General features: G+C 47.5%; 1 protein-coding gene across 1 annotated transcript in view; it reads right to left on the bottom strand.

Moving 5' to 3' along the window:
- lrrc2 (leucine rich repeat containing 2) overlaps window positions 1-9310 on the bottom strand; it is a 91058-nt gene extending 81748 nt beyond the window's left edge. The window contains exons 1-2 of the mRNA XM_068029018.1: window positions 9186-9310; window positions 3383-3620 (exon numbers count right to left, since the gene is read on the bottom strand). Of these exons, the coding sequence (XP_067885119.1) occupies window positions 3383-3620; window positions 9186-9310 (363 nt within the window). The remainder of the gene's footprint in view (window positions 1-3382; window positions 3621-9185) is intronic.
- Window positions 9311-17869: the final 8559 nt, after the last annotated feature.

The following is a 17869-nucleotide window of genomic DNA, read 5'->3' as shown; positions in this document are numbered from 1 at the left end:
CTGTCTGTAGGAGAAGATAGCACATAATTGGAGAGAGTGGGCCAAGACTGGTGCTGGGCTGCCCATGCTGCATAATTTAATACCGATGGAGGAGGAGGCCATGGAGCTGGCTGGGCTGCAAGACGGTCAGAGCATTGTGGATGGAGAAGCAGGGCACCTTCCCAAGACAGTGAGTAAGGTCGCCATGGGGCACAAGGCTACATCTGTAGTGATGGAGCCATGCTGCTCATCAGGCATCCGGTGCCCACAGGGGTCTGAATCTCAGGGTTGTGTGCTATAGCAGGAGGGCAGGACCTTGACCCTTACATGTCTCTGTTCACTCATGCAGGTCAAACAGTGCCAAATCAGTGAGCTTCTGAATCCTTGGGAGAACCTGCCGCCTCCGAAGGGGAGAAAGGAGCTTCAGTGGGTCCAACGGCACCTCATATTCCTGGACCCTCCACCAGTGCAGATACTCACACCTTGATGGGTTTGTGCTCAAATTTAGATCTGGGCAACAAGCTGGTGAGCACCGCGCACACGAGCCCGGGAGCTGATGGAGGCTGCGACAGTCCAGGCCTCTGACAGTCGGAGGATTGTGGAGGTCAGACTTATGCTGAGCCCCAGGCCCATGCTGAGCTTCTGGTGTTGGCAGGATCATGGGAAATGTTGCAGCTGCAGCGAGAACTATGGCAACATCTGGCAGAGATACCAGAGGCAATGTGTGTACAAGTGCGGACAGTGGAGGAGTCCATCCAGGCCTTCAGCTCGGCAGTGTCTCTGATTGGTGCACGAGTGGCACCCTCCATTGAGAGACTGGTGGTTCTGATGGAGAGCCACATCCAGCAGAGCACTCAGTGGCTGCTGGATATTCGTGCAGACCTCCATACCCTCATCCTGACCATGGGCACACGGCAGTAGTGAGAGGGGCCAGGCGACCTTGAGTTACCACCAGGTCCTTTACCCTGTCTGCTTAGCAGGGAGGCAGAAATCTGCCTTGCTAGGGATGAGGAGCGACTGCCTCCTGCAGATTGGGGCTTTTCCCAGGGGGCTCCTGGTGTGGGCAGCTGCTCCTCTGCCCCTCTGCAAGTGTCACCACTTCCTCCAACATCTCTGCCGACAGCCAGAGTGCTTCTGTGCTCGAGGTCCTCAGCGTGCCTAAGCCCTCCAGGCCTAAGGCATCCAGAGGATGACCACCATGGCCATTCCTAGCCATGGGGCAGCAAGGTCTGCTGCCAGCTTCCACTTCAGCTGACAGTGCAGGAGCAGCACTGCATAGGAGTTCACAGAAGAGAATTAAGACGCGCACATAGAATCATGGGCTTATTACGGGTGAGTGTATGTCTCAGATGAAAAGGCAGTCTGCAGGCTTAATGTGAATAAATCTTTTCTGCTAAGCATGGATTCCCTCCCTTTCTCTTCCATTAAGCCTTTGGCCTTTCACTGCAGCCCAGCCTCTATTAAGAGGCTGGAGGCGATAGAACATGTTGCAAGGGGTCAACTCTGGACCTTCACCAGATCTGCTCTGCACAGATGTTCAATAGGCCAATGCCTCCTTAAGGAAGGAAGGCACCAACATGGCTGCATAAAGGACTTTATTGGTAAAGGTGCAAGGGCAGTAAGGATAAAAGGAAATGCGAATATATAAGGGCATCACGAGCCTCCCTTGCGCGTCTCTCATGGTCCTCCTGTTACCCCTGGGTTCCTTCATCTGGCGTGGCTTACCCATCTTCCCCTCCACATCCTCATCATCCGAGGAGGAACCCACTCCTCACTTACCTCGTTGCTCATCAGCTCCCCTCTCTGCAGCGCACAGCAGACCACTACGACATGTGAGATCCTTGCTGGGGCATACTGAAGGAGTCCACCAAGCTGATACAGGCAACTGAATCTCATCTTCAGCAGACCAATAGTCTGCTCCATAGTAGCTCACGTTGTCCCTTGGCAAGCATTGTACCACCTCTGCATCTGTGTGTGGGCTCCTCACAGGCATCAGTAGCCATGTCCTCAGTAGGTAGCTGTTGTCTCCAAGGATCCATCTCTGAAGGGAGGGCAGAAAAGCTCTGGCGCCTGGTACTGCCTCAAAATGCAGACATTGTGGCAACTTTCCAGGAAGTGTGTATAGGCCTACAGGATCCAGTTATGGTGGTTGCAGACCAGTTGTACATTGAGGGAGTGGAAGCTCTTCCTGTTGATGAAGACTACTGGCGAATATTCTGGAGTTTTGATAGCCACGTGTATGCAATCGATGACACCCTGCGCTTCGGGGAATACAGCAGAGGCCCCAAACCCGATGGCCCTCTCAGCTTGAGAGTTGGGATCCGTGAGGAGGTGCATATAGTTTCCAGCCCTCCTGAACAGGGCATTGGTGACCTCCTTGATGTACCGATGTGCCGCTGACTGTGAGATCCCACATGTGTCCCCTGTGGATCCCTGGAATTATCCATTGGTGGTGAAGTTCAGCACCACAGTGATCTTCGGGGCCACTGGCATTGGATTCCCAACAAATCCCCTGGGCTACAGCTCATCCTGCATCATGGCACACAAGTCCGTCACAGCCTCCCTGGAGAGGTGTAGATATCCTCTGGGATATCTGCATATAGTTGAGCCTCGACCTGCAGATCCTCTCTGGAGGGTACCTCCTTCTGCATGGGACAGCAACCTCTCTCTCCTCTGTGGCCTTCTGCAGTGTCCAGAAGCTGCTGCTGACCCTCCTGTGGGCTCACGGGCTGTTGCGGTGCCATTACAGGTGTCTGGCCGTCCCTCCTCCTCTGCTGTACCTTGGCTCCGATGGGATCCACGAAGCCGAGATGAATGAGGCCCAGTATAGGTGGCCTCTCCCTGAAAGGCAGTCCCTTCCTGCCAGTGGCCTCCTCTTGCCCCTACTTGTGAGCCTTGCCCAGGTGTCACTTGCCCATTGCCCTATTTGTAACAGCACCCCCTGCAGCTCAACCAACCTTCCCCTCTCTCCTGACACGATGCCCTTTGTGGCCCTGCCAGGCCCTCGATGGTTGCCTTCCTGATGGCCTCCCCTTGAGGTCAGCCATGCTCTGCCGCCTCCAAGGAGACGAGCCTCTGAAGCCCCGTGAGACCTGTGCGTCCTTTATAAAATTCAATCCGATCCATAAAATCACACTTAGTTGGCCTGTTAACTTAATAACCTGATTTTGCTTTACAGATTGTCTGAGTACGTATAAATTTAATAATACATTATAAGCAATTTTATGTTGGCCAGCACACATGAAACACTGGAGTCAGTTTGCCCAACTCACTTCAATTAATCAACGAGACTTTTCATCCATTCAGCCCAGGCTAGATCTCAAACTTCTTTTGATTACCTCACTCCAGTCTTATAAATATGATTAATGTATTTTCTAACAGGAAGATTTTTTTGAACACAAACCTTCCACTCTATTCCTTGCAGTTCAAATATAAATCTTTTGTCCTCAATTGTGATGTTCTTTCGTGATTCTGGTAAAATTAGGTTTCCATATCCGACGAGCTGAGTGTCTTTTTCAGGGCTAGTTAAATGGTTCATTTGAACATGCACTTCACCATTCATTAGATCTTTTCTCTGCTGAATATACTTGTTAATGGTTCTCCTTCGACGTTCAAGTCTCAGCGTCCACTCCTCATTAATCCTTAAATAAAAGATGATAAAATGAGATGAGATTTAAAAAATTTTTGCACAAACTGATGTAAATTCAAAATCATAGCCCCAATACTTGGCTCCATAGCGCCCATAGATTGAGTACAATGTGCACCATTTTGATACCAAGATGGCACCACTGCTGCGTGCATACTTCCGGTGCAGGCTGCACTGGATGTTGTTTGGGTGAGAGCATTAGCAGGGGCATAAGAAGCGTGTGCCAGAAGTACACTGAACTGACACTAGCGCTGTTGTTTTTGACCTCACTGCTCCAGCTAACATCCTCCCTTAAACACGCACAGCTGACATGAATTCAGCAGCAGGAAGGACCCTCCCACTAGCGCTATTTAAAGGGATCATCAACCGCCCTCAGGTTAGTTGCTGATTAATTTCTGTCTGAGTAAAATTGCTGTGCATTTTCTAGTACTATTTAATGTTGGTGAAGTTTACAGGGAGTGGTGTTGCACATGGTGGACCATCCGCCTTGGCCTGCAACATGACGGGGAGATTGAGCAGAGGCAACATTAAGCAGGACAAGTTGCTCACTGTGGGAAGAGGAGGAGAGGGAGGAGAGCTGTTAGCAGGTGGCCCTATCTACCCAGGATCTTGAGGAAGCATATTTCTTACCTTGACCTAAGCAAGGAACAGGGTGTATGACATCTCTATTTTATGAAGGAGGTGCTCACTGAGCTCTGCCACCTCTTGCAGGTGGACCTGCAGCTTTGGAGCAGGGCATCGCCAGTGGATGTGAGGGTGACCGTGGCCATGAATTACTTTGTGTCCCGATCTTTCCAGGCTGGAGAAGGCAACATTTGTAACATCTTCCAGCCATCCACTATAGTATAAGGAAGGTGACTGATGCTGTTTATGCCAGGAGAGGGTATTATATAACATTCTCTCTGACCAGAGAAAGGCATGTGATTTTGCCAGGATTATGGGCTTCTCCGTGGTGCCGGGCACCATCACATGTCTTTGCAGGTGCCACATTTAAAAGTAGAGATGTTCTCCCTGAATGTGCAGTTGGTACGACCATACTCAGCATATCATGTAGGTGAATGCCCATTATCCTGGCAGCAGTCATGAAGCAATTATTCCGTGCCAGTCCGCTGTTCAACAGTATTTGAGCTACCATGTCAAACCAGAGGGTGGCTGCTGGGTGACAAGGGCTATCCGCTGACAATGGCTCAGAACTCTGATGCACAACCCAACCACATGTGGACAACATGCATATAATGAGAGCTATGCTCCCACATGAAACATCATAGAGAAGATCATTGGGGTTCTCAAGCAACACTTTCGCTGCCTGGACCACTTTGGAGAAGCCCTGCCATACTCACCAGAGTGCATGTCACGATTCGTCATGGTCTGCTGTATCCTGCACAACCTTGCCATCATGATGGCATAGCCCTTGCAGCCAGGTATATGGTGAGAAACTGAGGAGGAGGAGCAGGAGGAAGGGAGGAGGCAAGTAATACATCCCCTTTCTGCCTGGATTGTCTGTGATCGGCTCAGCTGACTGCGGCACCAGTAAACGCAGCCCCAATACCCCATTCCAAAACAGTCCCACACCTTGCCTTCCCTCTCTCACTGACCACCTTAATGTCCTCTTGACCACAATACTGAAATAAATGCCACCACAAAATAACTATTCCAAACCAACTTTATCCAACAAATCATTCAATATTCAGTACAAAAGTCAATAATCAAAATGTGCATTTCCTTAGTGCCTGTCTTGTGGGTGCCTTTGCCTGGCCGAGTGCTCCTATGCAGTTACTCCCCAGTGGCTGCAGCATGGCTGGTGGAAGACTGCTGACTTTCAGAGGGGGAACTGCCAATGGCCTTGGAAGATGTTCTTGAGTAAGTCTGGCCCTGAAAGTCCCGATTTAGAAAGATTCCCTCTTGGGATGGGTGGGAGCAGTCTGGGCTGGCTGGCTGACAGGCAACACTGTGTACAGTTCCGGGCACCACACTATCAGAAGGATGTGATTGCACTGGAGAGGGTGCAGAGGAGATTCACCAGGATGTTGTCTAGGCTGGAGCATTTAAGCTATGAAGAGAGACTGAAAAGGCTAGGGTTGTTTTCCTTAGAACAGAGAAGGATGAGGGGGAAATTATTGAGGTATACAACATTATGAGGGGCATTGATAGGTTAGATAGTAAGATACTTTTTCCCTTAGCAGAGGGGTCAATAACAAGGGGACATAGATTTAAGGTAAGGGACAGGAGGTTTAGAGGGGATTTGAGGAAAAAAAATTTCACCCAGAGGGTGGTTGGAATCTAGAACACACTGCTTGAAGTGGTGGTAGAGGCAGGAACCCTCACAACATTTAAGAAGTATTTAGATGAGCATTTGAAACGCCATAGCATACAAGGCTACGGGCCAAGTGCTGGAAAATGGGATTAGAATAGTTAGGTGCTTGATGGCTGGCACAGATACGATGGGCCGAAGGGCCTGTTTCTGTGCTGTATAACTCTATGACTCTATGACTCTCAGGCAGTGGTGGAGTGATGGGTGGGAGAACTAAATCTGTCATCCTGAGAGAGGACAGCAGGTTCGAGCTCTACAGTGCCATTACCAGTCTCCCAGGATGGTGTCTCAGCAACTCTAGCAATGTGTTTGAGGACAGATTGCTGTACTGCTGTGAGACCCTGTAGGCCTCTTGAAGCACTTATACCAGCAGATATGATGGCAACAGTCTGAACCTGCATGGCAGCAAGCTAGGCTTGCATGGTGTCAAGCTGAGATTGCATGACCTCAGTCTGAGCTTCCACTGCAGCACACAGACGTTGTGTGGCTTTTGCTTGTGCTGTAATGGAAGCTGAGACATCAGCCATCAAACCTGCTTTATGGTTGGGTCTGCAAGTGTTCTCGTGGAATTGGCTGCCACTTCTACACTAGAAAGGATGGGCTCCAAGGTCTGTGCAAAGCCCTGTGCCAATTTAGTAATGGACTCCTCCATTCTCCTTGTCAGTGATATCAGGCTTTCTGGCAGGCCAGCCAATGCACCAAGCATTGTGCATACCAATCAACCTTTTTCTGTATGCCATCCCATCAAAGTCCCCACCTGAGACCTCTGCAGCAGAACTTGCATGTGACCTCACCCTCTCGGGTGTTGAGACCTGTGTGACCCTTTGCCTCTAACCTGGCTGCAGCCCATTCATGGCCGGTGATTCACTGGAGGGAATATTCCTAGGCCATTGGAGGAGGGTTTGAAGGAGGGTGGGAGCAAGGAAAATAGGGAAAAGAGACTTGGGTCGGTAACCCAATGTCTTTCCGCCTCCCTTCGGGTTTCCTATGGGTGGGTTGCCAGTGAGATTGGGAACCCCTGTGGGTGAAACACAAAGTCAATTAGGACAACTAAGAAGCTAATAAAGAGTCATTCTACAGGTGCAATGGCTCTTTCCCAACGGTGCATGGGTCGCATATGGTGTCGGCAACATGGCAAGGTAAAGAAGGCAGGTGTACGGTGAGCAGTCATTGAAGGCTCAACCCACCATCATTGCACTATAAAGGTATTCAATGTGCCTGCCATTGTGTAAGGCTAGTGCTGACAGGAGCAATTCCTTGAAGCAAGTGGACAGTTTACAGAAAGAGGAACTTGGTGTCATTCCATTGAGGCCAGTTGGAGAGATAAACGATTGTATTAATATTAACATTTAAGGCTCTGACCTTACACGGGGAATGTGCGTTCCACGTACTCTGCTCTATGGCTGGCCTCCTGCCATTCTCTGGAAGGAAAAGGTGCCTCTGTACCCTCACAGCTTCCACCATGACCTCAAGTGGCACGGCAGTGCATCATGGGGCTACACCTCCCCTTCTGGCATCCATCTCCCTCCTCCTTCTGCCTCTGATAATTTACTGTCCACATCTCAGAGTCCGCCAGTGTGTGTGCTGCCGGTGTTGTTTTAAATAATCAGCCTTCATCGGGTTCTGACAGCTCCTCCTGCCTGCTGTATCTAATTGGACACCAATCCCAGAGGCACCCTCTTAATTGGCTGGCTCCTGTAAATTTCAGCCAAAAGGCCCATTACTAGCAGGGTTGGGCTGCTCTGCCAAAATCTAAATCAGTATCTGAGCTGGTTGCTGTGAACGTGAGATTGAGCGATGGTGTTTCATCATCAGGCTCTCATTCCTCCTGGACTTCATGTCGGTACCACTGCCTGGTCAACTGGCAGGTCTTGTGTATCTGAAAGGCACTAGGGTCGGAATGCAGTGAGGAAAGGCAGGGAAAGCAAGAGGTGGATGCTTAGATCATCTGCAGCTAGGGGGCAGTGGGATGTGAGAAGGTGGACTAGGTAGGAACATACCGTCATTTTCAATGGTTTCAGCCCCGCCACTAGCCACGGCCTCAACTGTAGCCACTCCAATGATTTCCAGCATAGTCTCCCCCATCGAGGTGAGGACATGCACCCCTGCCGTTTAGGTGCTGCTGCCTGCGGTTTTGTGTCACCTTGTCCTGCAAAAGAGGGAAGTGTGTTAGTGAGTGTGGAGCAATGTGTTTTGGTGGTAAGCCTGTCATTGTTGAATATCTGACTGTGCGCAAGCTATGAGATTGTGGGTGAGGGATTTGCAGCACTGTTACATGCGAGAGGATCAGGTGAAGCTATGAATGTGAAGTATGAGTTGTGTTTGATAGAGAATGTTGATAGGTGAGCGAAATCGGGGTGGTGAATGGAGCAATGTGTGAGGCTAGTAGTTCATTTATAAGGATATGGCATTTGAAGATGTATTCACTGACCTTGACCACTCGTGTGAGGTAAGCGAACTTCTTGTAGCATTGCATCCAGGTCCTTTGGACTACACTCCTGGAAATGACTGCGATAGCTATCTGCTCCCACTATCTTCACAGTGTCTGTCTGGTGGGTCTCCTGGTTCCCTGTGGATAGAGGACATTTCTCCTCCTGTCCACCTCCTGCACCAAGACCTCTAGTAATGCGTCACAGAACCTTGGAGAATACTCTCTCTCCTGTTGCACCATATTCACTGTTCTTGCAGGTTAGACATTCTACCCCAGCCACGTCCAGCACCTGCTCCAGCCAGAATGTACCTACCTGTTAAGAAGTGCAGGCTTGCTATAAGTAGTGCAGGCTAGCCTTAACTGGTGCTAGCCTTGCACAAACTTGGGCCCCCTGCTGAGATATGTAGCCATTCAGCAGCGCATTTAGCATGCTACTATCTTTTACATTAGCAGGCACAGTTTAATTGCACATCGCAATCCCCATACCTATTTTGGGGTCTTATCCAATTATTCCCATCATATCTTAAAATATTAGTAGATGGAAATTCTATAACATCATTATGAACCAGTGTTGCCTTTCACTAGTGTATGAATTATTTTAAAACTTTAAATTTGACCCTTTCAAGCCATAATCAGAGAGAGATTGTGCCAAATGTGTATGTTTTTGCCAGTGATGCAGTTCATGACTTGGTTGCTATTGAATTTACTTTAACAAAAAACTTGGACATTGCTTAAGCAGAACAGATCAGCATCTTAGAATTGCAGTTAGCATTTTTGGCTCATGAATTGCTTTGGTACAAACAACAAACACAACTTACTTTGCTAATGCACTTTTCTCCTGTCTTTCCCTCTCTCTTCTTTGCCGTTCTTTATGTTTTTTTATTCTTCCTTCCCATACGTTTCTTACAGAAGACAGATCATAAACAACAACAATAGGAGCCATTTTGGAGTCTTCCACTGACGCTTTTTATCTGTGGGTTAAGAAGTCTGCAGTTAGAAAAAGAACAATTTGAATTATAAATACTGAATTTCAGTTCCTCTTATGGTTACTTGTTAGCTATGTTAAATACAGAATTATAGGCTTAGATTTTATACTAGTAACTGTAAGGCATTTGGATTGGCTATCTCTTGTATTTTTGTTCTGCTGTGAGGCATTTGTTAATATCTCCTGTATTTCTGTTCATAAGTAAAATGTAACCAGTTGTGGTGTGGACCAGCGTGTGGAGCGCACCCAGGTGGTGAAGACATGGAGGCGAAGGACATCAGGACGAAGGGAAAAGAATTCTGACCGAAGACATCATCACTGGGGTTCATTTGGACTTTTTAAAAATAAAAGAGAATGTAAGTGAACTAAGACCTCACATATATACACACAGACAGATGAATCAGGACATGCCAGTGATGTGGTAGCCTGGGCTGTTACTACATCAAACAGCCTGTCTACAACCACACTCATGGACAATGGCCTTTGAAATATGTGTGAATGGTTTCTTTCTTGCCTTCCTGCCTTATCAAGATGCAGATATCACATCCATGGGTGGTATGCACCTACGACCTCCCCCCCTGCTGAAAGCTGGATATGACCTTGCATAGCTAGGGTGGGATTAATAAGGCACTGAAACCCAATCGGATGACCCAATTCAAAACATTGCCTTAGATGTCAAGTCACAAGGGTCAGAAAGGTAGCTCACAAGGACATTGTTGCTGCAGCCAGGAAGTGTGACTTGGTCAGTCACAGGAAGTCTTGTGGAACATCGTTCAGCGGACCTGACCATCCGGGAGCGAGTTTCTGTATGCGGATCTACTAAGCAACTAGTGTTGTAAGTATATACTATTGTTTGGTAAGTTAATAAAGGTGTTCCACATAAAGTGGAAATTGTATCCAAAGTCTGTTTCATGTGATTGATACTCAGTACGAGGTCAGGACATTAGAAGAAAGTGAGACCCCCTTTTTAAGAGTCTTACATAATGACGGTGAAACTGTTGGGCGGGCAGCCATAAAGGTGGGGCTAAAGTGTGGCGAGTCGAAGAGACTTAGCAGTTGGCAGGAAAAAAGACAGAGGCGCAAGGAGAGAGCCAACTGTGTAACAGCCCCGACAAACAAATTTTTCTGCAGCACCTGTGGAAGACTCTGTCACTCTAGAATTGGCCTTTATAGCCACTCCAGGTGCTGCTCCACACACCACTGACCACCTCCAGGCGCTTACCCATTGTCTCTCGAGACAAGGAGGCCAAAGAGAACATAATGACGGTGAAACTGTTGGCACTCACCATCATTAATCATCTGAAACTGACAGCATTTCGGGAGTTCACACATGTGCAGTTAAACATAGAAATCCAGAAGTTGCAGTCAGTAATTCTATGCGCTGTTAAAGCCTGGGCAGAGGGAAATCAAATAGAAATCACTGAACTGACGAGAACTTGCATTTTATGCTGTAATATTGCTGTTAAAAACTCCTGGAAAGGTTATGCTTTGTTAATGAGGTGTAATTGGGTTTTTAATGGTGTACTAAGTCATAACTACTATTGAATTACCTCTCTGGTCCTGGAAAACTAATTTTATATTTATGTAATGCCAAATTTTTCCATTATGATAAAACTTCCATAATTTTGTTATTTATATATATAAATTATCATTTTTTATAAGTTTGTTTATGATATTTCAGCTTCTAATGTGTGTGTGTGTGTGTCCCAATCTTTATTTTGCTCTTTGTAAAATTTATATATAGTGAAGGATAATCAGTGCATTTTACTTCCTGGTTTTCTGTCTGTGAGAATTCTTCAATGTGATTGGCTGCTTATCCTGCTTGATTGCTGTTGCTGGATGCCTGGTGATCCCCTTTACATGGCATCAGATTCAAACTAACATGGGAAAAATGAAATCCATGCCACAGACATTGCTAAATCTTTGTAGATAGCTTTCTTTGAGGTCAGCGATGAGTGCTGTTGTTTTGCCACTGACCACAAAATCTGAGCCTTCACTTTTTTCCCTGAGTTTTCTACTTGGCAATTTCTTACTTCTGTGCTGACCTTGCCAATAGGAACTTACATCAACATTGGATTACTCTCCATGCAGTGTCTAACTGAAGTGCTGCGACACTGCATCACCTAGTGAGTCCCACCTGGTTTCACTCCAGAACTAGTTCAAGTTCTGACTCTGATTTGCACTGCAAGTTTAGATCTGTATCAAGCAGAAATCATTGAACCAAAGTTAAGCTTGTGATCTAAATATGCCCAAAGACAATCACCAAGTGCAGAATTTTAATATAAGAGGCCCGCTTGCAGGGTTGGGGTGGGGAGGGGAGGGGGTGTGTTGTGTGGTGGGGGCAGCTGTGAGTCCGGAATCTGCTTGTCATTGAAATGGCTCTTTAACTCAGTCGCGGCATTAGAATCCCGCTTCGGGGTTTCCCGACCAATAACAGAGGGCGGGCTTTCAATCGAGGCCAACGAAAGGGAATTAAGCTGTTATCTGAAAAGAAAGAATATGCAGGGTTATGGGGAGAAGGCGGGAAATGGCATTACGTGAACTACTCATTCGGAGAGCCAGTGCGGACAGGATTTGCTGAATGGCCTCCTTCTGCACTGTAGCATGTCTGTGATTTTGTGATTCTGTGATGATGACCTGCATCTAGCAAAGGGAGGATTTCTAATTAAAGGGACCCCGGCAGGTGTCAGAGTGATTGAATTGTACATTGATTCCTGAGGCTTCAGCAACCACAGGAAAGGAAAGGAGATGTGGGAAGGCTGCCCTCCCACCCCCACCCTCTGGTCTCCAACACTTCCCTGGAGGTCCTGCTGTGGGATCTGAGGGACTGAAGTGAAGTGATGTTTCCCAAATACGGAAGGAAAAGGCCAACCTCTCAAACCTAGCAGATGTGGGTGCATGTGGCCGAGGAAATGCGCATTGGGAGTGTGGTCTCTTGAACCTGGATAAAGTGCCCCAAGAGGGCAAGGAAGGTGAGTGGCATCCCACTTTCAGGTGCCAACCCCCACACTCTGACTACCCCAGCGTTCTCCTGCAAAGCACTCTTCAGACCAACACACTTGGCTGCTCCTCTCATTCCTTTCTGTCCAGGCACCTCCTCACATCCCCAGCTGAATAGCCATGACTGACACTCACCCTTATCTTATTGCCATCTCACACCCAAGTCTCTTGGTCACCCTCCACCATTGGTGTCATTGCCTCTGCTCAACACATTTCATTTCTCACACTCTTAACTCTCTGCTATCTCTCCTTGCAAGGAAAGAGTGTGCAAAACTCCAGGGAAAGACAGAGAACCGGGATGGCACTCCAGTCATAGCCACCTTGACAGCCACTAACAATGCGTGCCCACCGCGCCACTGGTTAGGGGTCCTTGCTCCAGGAGGCTGAAGATGTCAGCAACAACCTGCTGTGAAAGCCAGAGCCTTTTGACTCACTGGTGCTCAGACATATCGAGAATGGAGTGTTTCTTGACAACATAGAGCGTGTGCAGAGGGATCACCGATATCATCAGTGTGTCCGAACATTTGTCAGTATGGGTTTGAGCATGCGTGCATCAATATCACCACGTAATGATGTCAGATATAATAACGTCACATGTTGCTTCACCCCTCTATGACCACCTCCATCTCCTCCAACAGCATCCCGCTCCCTCCAACAATCGGCGCCTCAATTGCCACTACTCTTCCCCACTCCCTCCAGACATTCTCTCCCGTGCCCGCCTGCTCACCACTCCATCCCGCTGCTCGCTTCCTGCCTCGCTGCTAGCACCCCGCTTTCACCCGCACCACCCACCTCCCCCCCGCCCCCCACTCCGCCGCTTCTCCGGTGAGCAAGGTGGAGAGGGAACAGCAAGCAGACAGGCGCAGGAGAGAACGGCGCAATAGAGCGGCAAGCAGTTGGGATGGCGGGATGGAGTGGCAAGCAATCTGAAGCAGTGGAAGGGAGTGCCAAGAAGACGGGTGCAGGAGGGAGCAGGGAACTGAATGCGGTGATTGCGGTGACGATCTCTGCGGAGGGAACAGGGAACAGAAGTGGCAATCACGAGAGGGAGCGGGGTAATGTTGTGGTGTGTGGAGGCAGCGATTGCAGCCATTGAGGGGTGATGGGGATTTGGTTCAATATTTTTTGTGTCCAATTGAGCAGCGCTATTTTTATTACTGGCAGCTGCCTGAGTCGTCGCAGACAGTGACATTTATGTCGATGAGGCTGCATTTCTAAATGTGCCGGTACTGCACCACCTAGTGGCTGCGTTGTCAGCAAGTGCAGCCTATTGAGAAAGCTGATCCTTTGCCCATAGACCCTATGTTGAGGGTATCACTTCCTTGAAGCTGGATCTCTATGTACAACCACTCTGTCCTATGAAGTGGCCTGGCTGAGGAGAAGGAAGCCGCTGCTGCTGCTTTTGCTCCTGCTGCTCCTAGTGCTGTTGGTTATGGTGCTAAAACAAAGAACAAAGAACAGTACAGCACAGGAACAGGCCATTCAGCACTCCAAGCCTGCGCCGATCTTGATGCCTGCCTAAACTAAAACCTTCTGCACTTCCGGAGACCGTATCCCTCTATTCCCATCCTATTCATGTATTTGTCAAGATGCCTCTTAAACGTCGCTATCGTACTTGCTTCCACCACCTCCCCCAGCAGCAAGTTCCAGGCACTCACCACCCTCTGTGTAAAGAACTTGCCTCGCACATCCCCTCTGAACTTTGCCCCTCGCACCTTAAACCTATGTCCCCTAGTAACTGACTTTTCCACCCTGGGAAAAAGCTTCTGACTATCCACTCTGTCCATGCCGTTCATAACTTTGTAAACCTCTATCATGTCGCCCCTCCACCTCCGTCGTTCCAGTGAAAACAATCCAAGTTTATCCAACCTCTCCTCATAGCTAATGCCCTCCAGACCAGGCAACATCCTGGTAAACCTCTTCTGTACCCTCTCCAAAGCCTCCACGTCCTTCTGGTTGTGTGGCGACCAGAATTGCACGCAATATTCTAAGTGTGGCCTAACTAAGGTTCTGTACAGCTGCAGCATGACTTGCCAATTTTTATACTCTATGCCCCGACCGATGAAGGCAAGCATGCCGTATGCCTTCTTGACTACCTTATGCACCTGCGTTGCCACTTTCAGTGACCTGTGGACCTGTACGCCCAGATTTCTCTGCCTGTCAATACTCCTAAGGGTTCTGCCATTTACTGTATACTTCCCACCTGCATTAGATCTTCCAAAATGCATTACCTCACATTTGTTCGGATTAAACTCCATCTGCCATTTCTCCACCCAAGTCTCCAACCGATCTATATCCTGCTGTATCCTCTGACAATCCTCATCACTATCCGCAACTCCACCAATCTTTGTGTCGTCTGCAAACTTACTAATCAGACCAGCTACATTTTCCTCCAAATCATTTATATATACTGCAAACAGCAAAGATCCCAGCACTGATCTCTGCAGAACACCACTAGTCACAGCCCTCCATTCAGAAAAGCACCCTTCCACTGCTACCCTCTGTCTTCTATGACCGAGCCAGTTCTGTGTCCATCTTGCCAGTTCACCTCTGATCCCATGTGACTTCACCTTTTGTACCAGTCTGCCATGAGGGACCTTGTCAAAGGCTTTACTGAAGTCCATATAGACAATATCCACTGCCCTTCCTTCATCAATCATCTTCGTCACTTCCTCAAAAAACTCAATCAAATTAGTGAGACACGACCTCCCCTTCACAACACCATGCTGCCTCTCACTAATAAGTTCGTTTGTTTCCATGTTGACCCTGGCAAGTTTCACACAGCTCGACAAACCCATGTGCTGGCTGTTAAAGCCAGAATCCTGGGTTAAATCACAATACATTACCTATTTAAATATTGAAATTACTCAGCTGACAGCTCCAAAGGGGGTTCCTGCTCAACTCCAAATGCATCCTGGTTAAACCTGGAAGTGCGTGGGATCATGTTGGATTTCCAACCCATTGCCACTTTTTGGGGCTTTATCTCCCTGCCCTCACTTGAACCCGGGCCACCCCCACCCCAACCTTTGTCAAATGATCAAAAAGCTTCTCATTCTCTATAGGTTTTACAACTTTTCAATCAGTTATTTACAATGGGGCTTTCTGCTTTGGCCACAATCGAGAAGTTGCACTCAAAATGCACTCGAGTTTGTTCTGGTTTGCTTATCGTTCAAGTTTCGCTAAAATACATTTTCACAGCCACAAACTTAAAATCTTCCAGTAACCATTAAAAAATAATCATTGCTATATTTCAGAGAGTTAACCTGGTGCAGTTTTATTAATTCAGCTGAAAATGGGTTTCTCACAATAAATAGGCATTTTTAATAAGAGTATCCAGTTTTCCACCTGTGAGCAACTTGCTTTTTAATGAAAAAACGCTGCACTGAACCCCTTATTAGTTTCACTGGTGAGAACAAGTCAGATTCTTAGTAGATTCAATTTGTTTGGTATGTAAAATCATTTAAAATGTGCCTTGATGTCTAAGAAAATGAGTGCATTTTGAAGAGAGTCCCCTAACCAGCGCAATCACAGAATCTTGCTATGTCGACCTGGGACTGTGGCCAGTTTTGTGGGGAGGTCCTGATCCAAGCAAAGTATATCTTGAACTAATATAAAAGATCATGAAAAACCCTAAAATAAATGGCTTTGGGAGTAACTCACTAATGTTTGAAATTCCCTGATCTTTTGTGCTCATTTGGCCATTGCGCTGAAAACTGGTCTTCAAATCCATCTCTTTTATTCAGTGTCGTATCCTTCTGTGGGTAAAGAGACTCCACAGCTGGGCTCGTCATGCTGACTACAACCATGTGAGACATCGATGTCTTGTAATATCTGTGCCTGCCTGCTTGCCTCCCGACCAAATGGAAATTCTATCTCTATATCTGTATCATTTGCCTTCAGTAATGCTCTTGTACTATTTCCAGGGTCCAAGACTAGATGTGATAATTCATCTCAGTTGGCTATGTTTATTAAATCTTAATTTAGCTCTCAAAGTCAAAAGATTATAGGTTCAAGCCCCAATCCAATATGTAGGAACATAGGAAGATAGGACCAGGAAGTCAACCCTTCAATACTGTTCTGCCATTTAATTAGATCATGGTTATTCTGTACCTCAACTGCATTTATCCACCTTTGCTCCATGCCTCTTGTTACCCCTACCCAACAAAAACTACAGATCTCAGACTTTAAAATTTCAATTGACCTAGCATCCACAGCCTTTTGAGAAGAAAGTTCCAGATTCCGCTTACTCTTTGTGTGATAGTGCTTCTTGATTTCACTCTTAGATGTCCTAGGTCTAATTTTATTATACCCCCTTGTTCTGGATTCCCCCACCCGAGGAAATAGTTTCTGGGCTGAATTTTTATCGGAGGCTGCAAGTCCCAATGTAAGGACTGGAAGTGGGTGTGGTTTCTGTTGGTGCCTCCATCAACCCTGACGACAGAGGAGGGTCCTGCACCCCTGCAGGAGGCCCTCAGTAGGCCGGGAGCCTTCCAGCCTCAGGCACTTAAAGCCGTAGGGCAGCAAGGTCAGCAGTCTGCCTACACCTCAACTGACAGCACAGGGGGAGCACCACATAGGAGCACCTCAAAAAGATTTAATAAGAGCACATAAATGCACTGAAGGGTTCGTGGGTGAATGTACATTCTAAATGGATAGAGTTGTGTTTGGTGTCACGCATAATAAAGAAATTATGTTATCTCACTGCATCTCCTTCCTATTGTTGATGCCCTTTGGGACTTCATTTAAGCCCTGCCTCTCAAGAGGCTGGAAGTGAGGGACCAAGCCATGAGCATGCAACACTTCGACCTTGCCACGGAGCGATGGGCACCTGGGTGATGGGCGCTCAAGTGCAGAAGGAAGGAGTGACAACAGGGCTGCTTAAAGATAAGGCTTTATTGGTGTGGTTCCAGAAGTGCTAAGGGTCATAGGAAAAGTGAATGTATAAGGGCGTCTTGTGCCTCTCTTGCATGTATTTCATGGCACATTTTCTGCTGTATCTCGGGCCCTTCACCTGGCACTGTCTGGGCGGCATCCACCTCCACATCCTCATCAGAGGAGGAGGCATTGAACACCACAATATCCTCACTGGTCAATGCATCCCCCTCTGTAGCTTTATGTTGTGCAGTGCACAGCAGACCACCATGCACCTCGCTGAGCATACTGTGTTAATCTATTAATTGTGTACCAATTGTTTAATTATATGCAGGTGGAGGGTGTTAATCGGGGTCTTACTTGAGCACTTATAAGCAGGCAATTACTGAGACTGGTGGAGGTTTTGAGTGAGGTGCTACATGTTTGTAATACTTTTACTCTGCACAATAAATGTGAAACTGAGTAAAGATAGGCTCCAGCATCATCCTTCCACAACATGCTTTCTGGAATTTAACATGGCAGTGGATGGTTGCCTAAAGCTGAAGCTTGGAAACTAGGATTTTTTTTGGAGAAAACTAAAATCTCACTGGCTATTGTGGAAAATATGGCAGGAAGTAAGTGTAAATTGTGAAGGTATGATTACCC

The sequence above is a fragment of the Heterodontus francisci genome, chromosome 4 (genome assembly GCF_036365525.1).
Source record: "Heterodontus francisci isolate sHetFra1 chromosome 4, sHetFra1.hap1, whole genome shotgun sequence".
Lineage (NCBI taxonomy): Eukaryota > Metazoa > Chordata > Chondrichthyes > Heterodontiformes > Heterodontidae > Heterodontus > Heterodontus francisci.
This window is presented reverse-complemented; position numbering and strand designations above follow the sequence as displayed.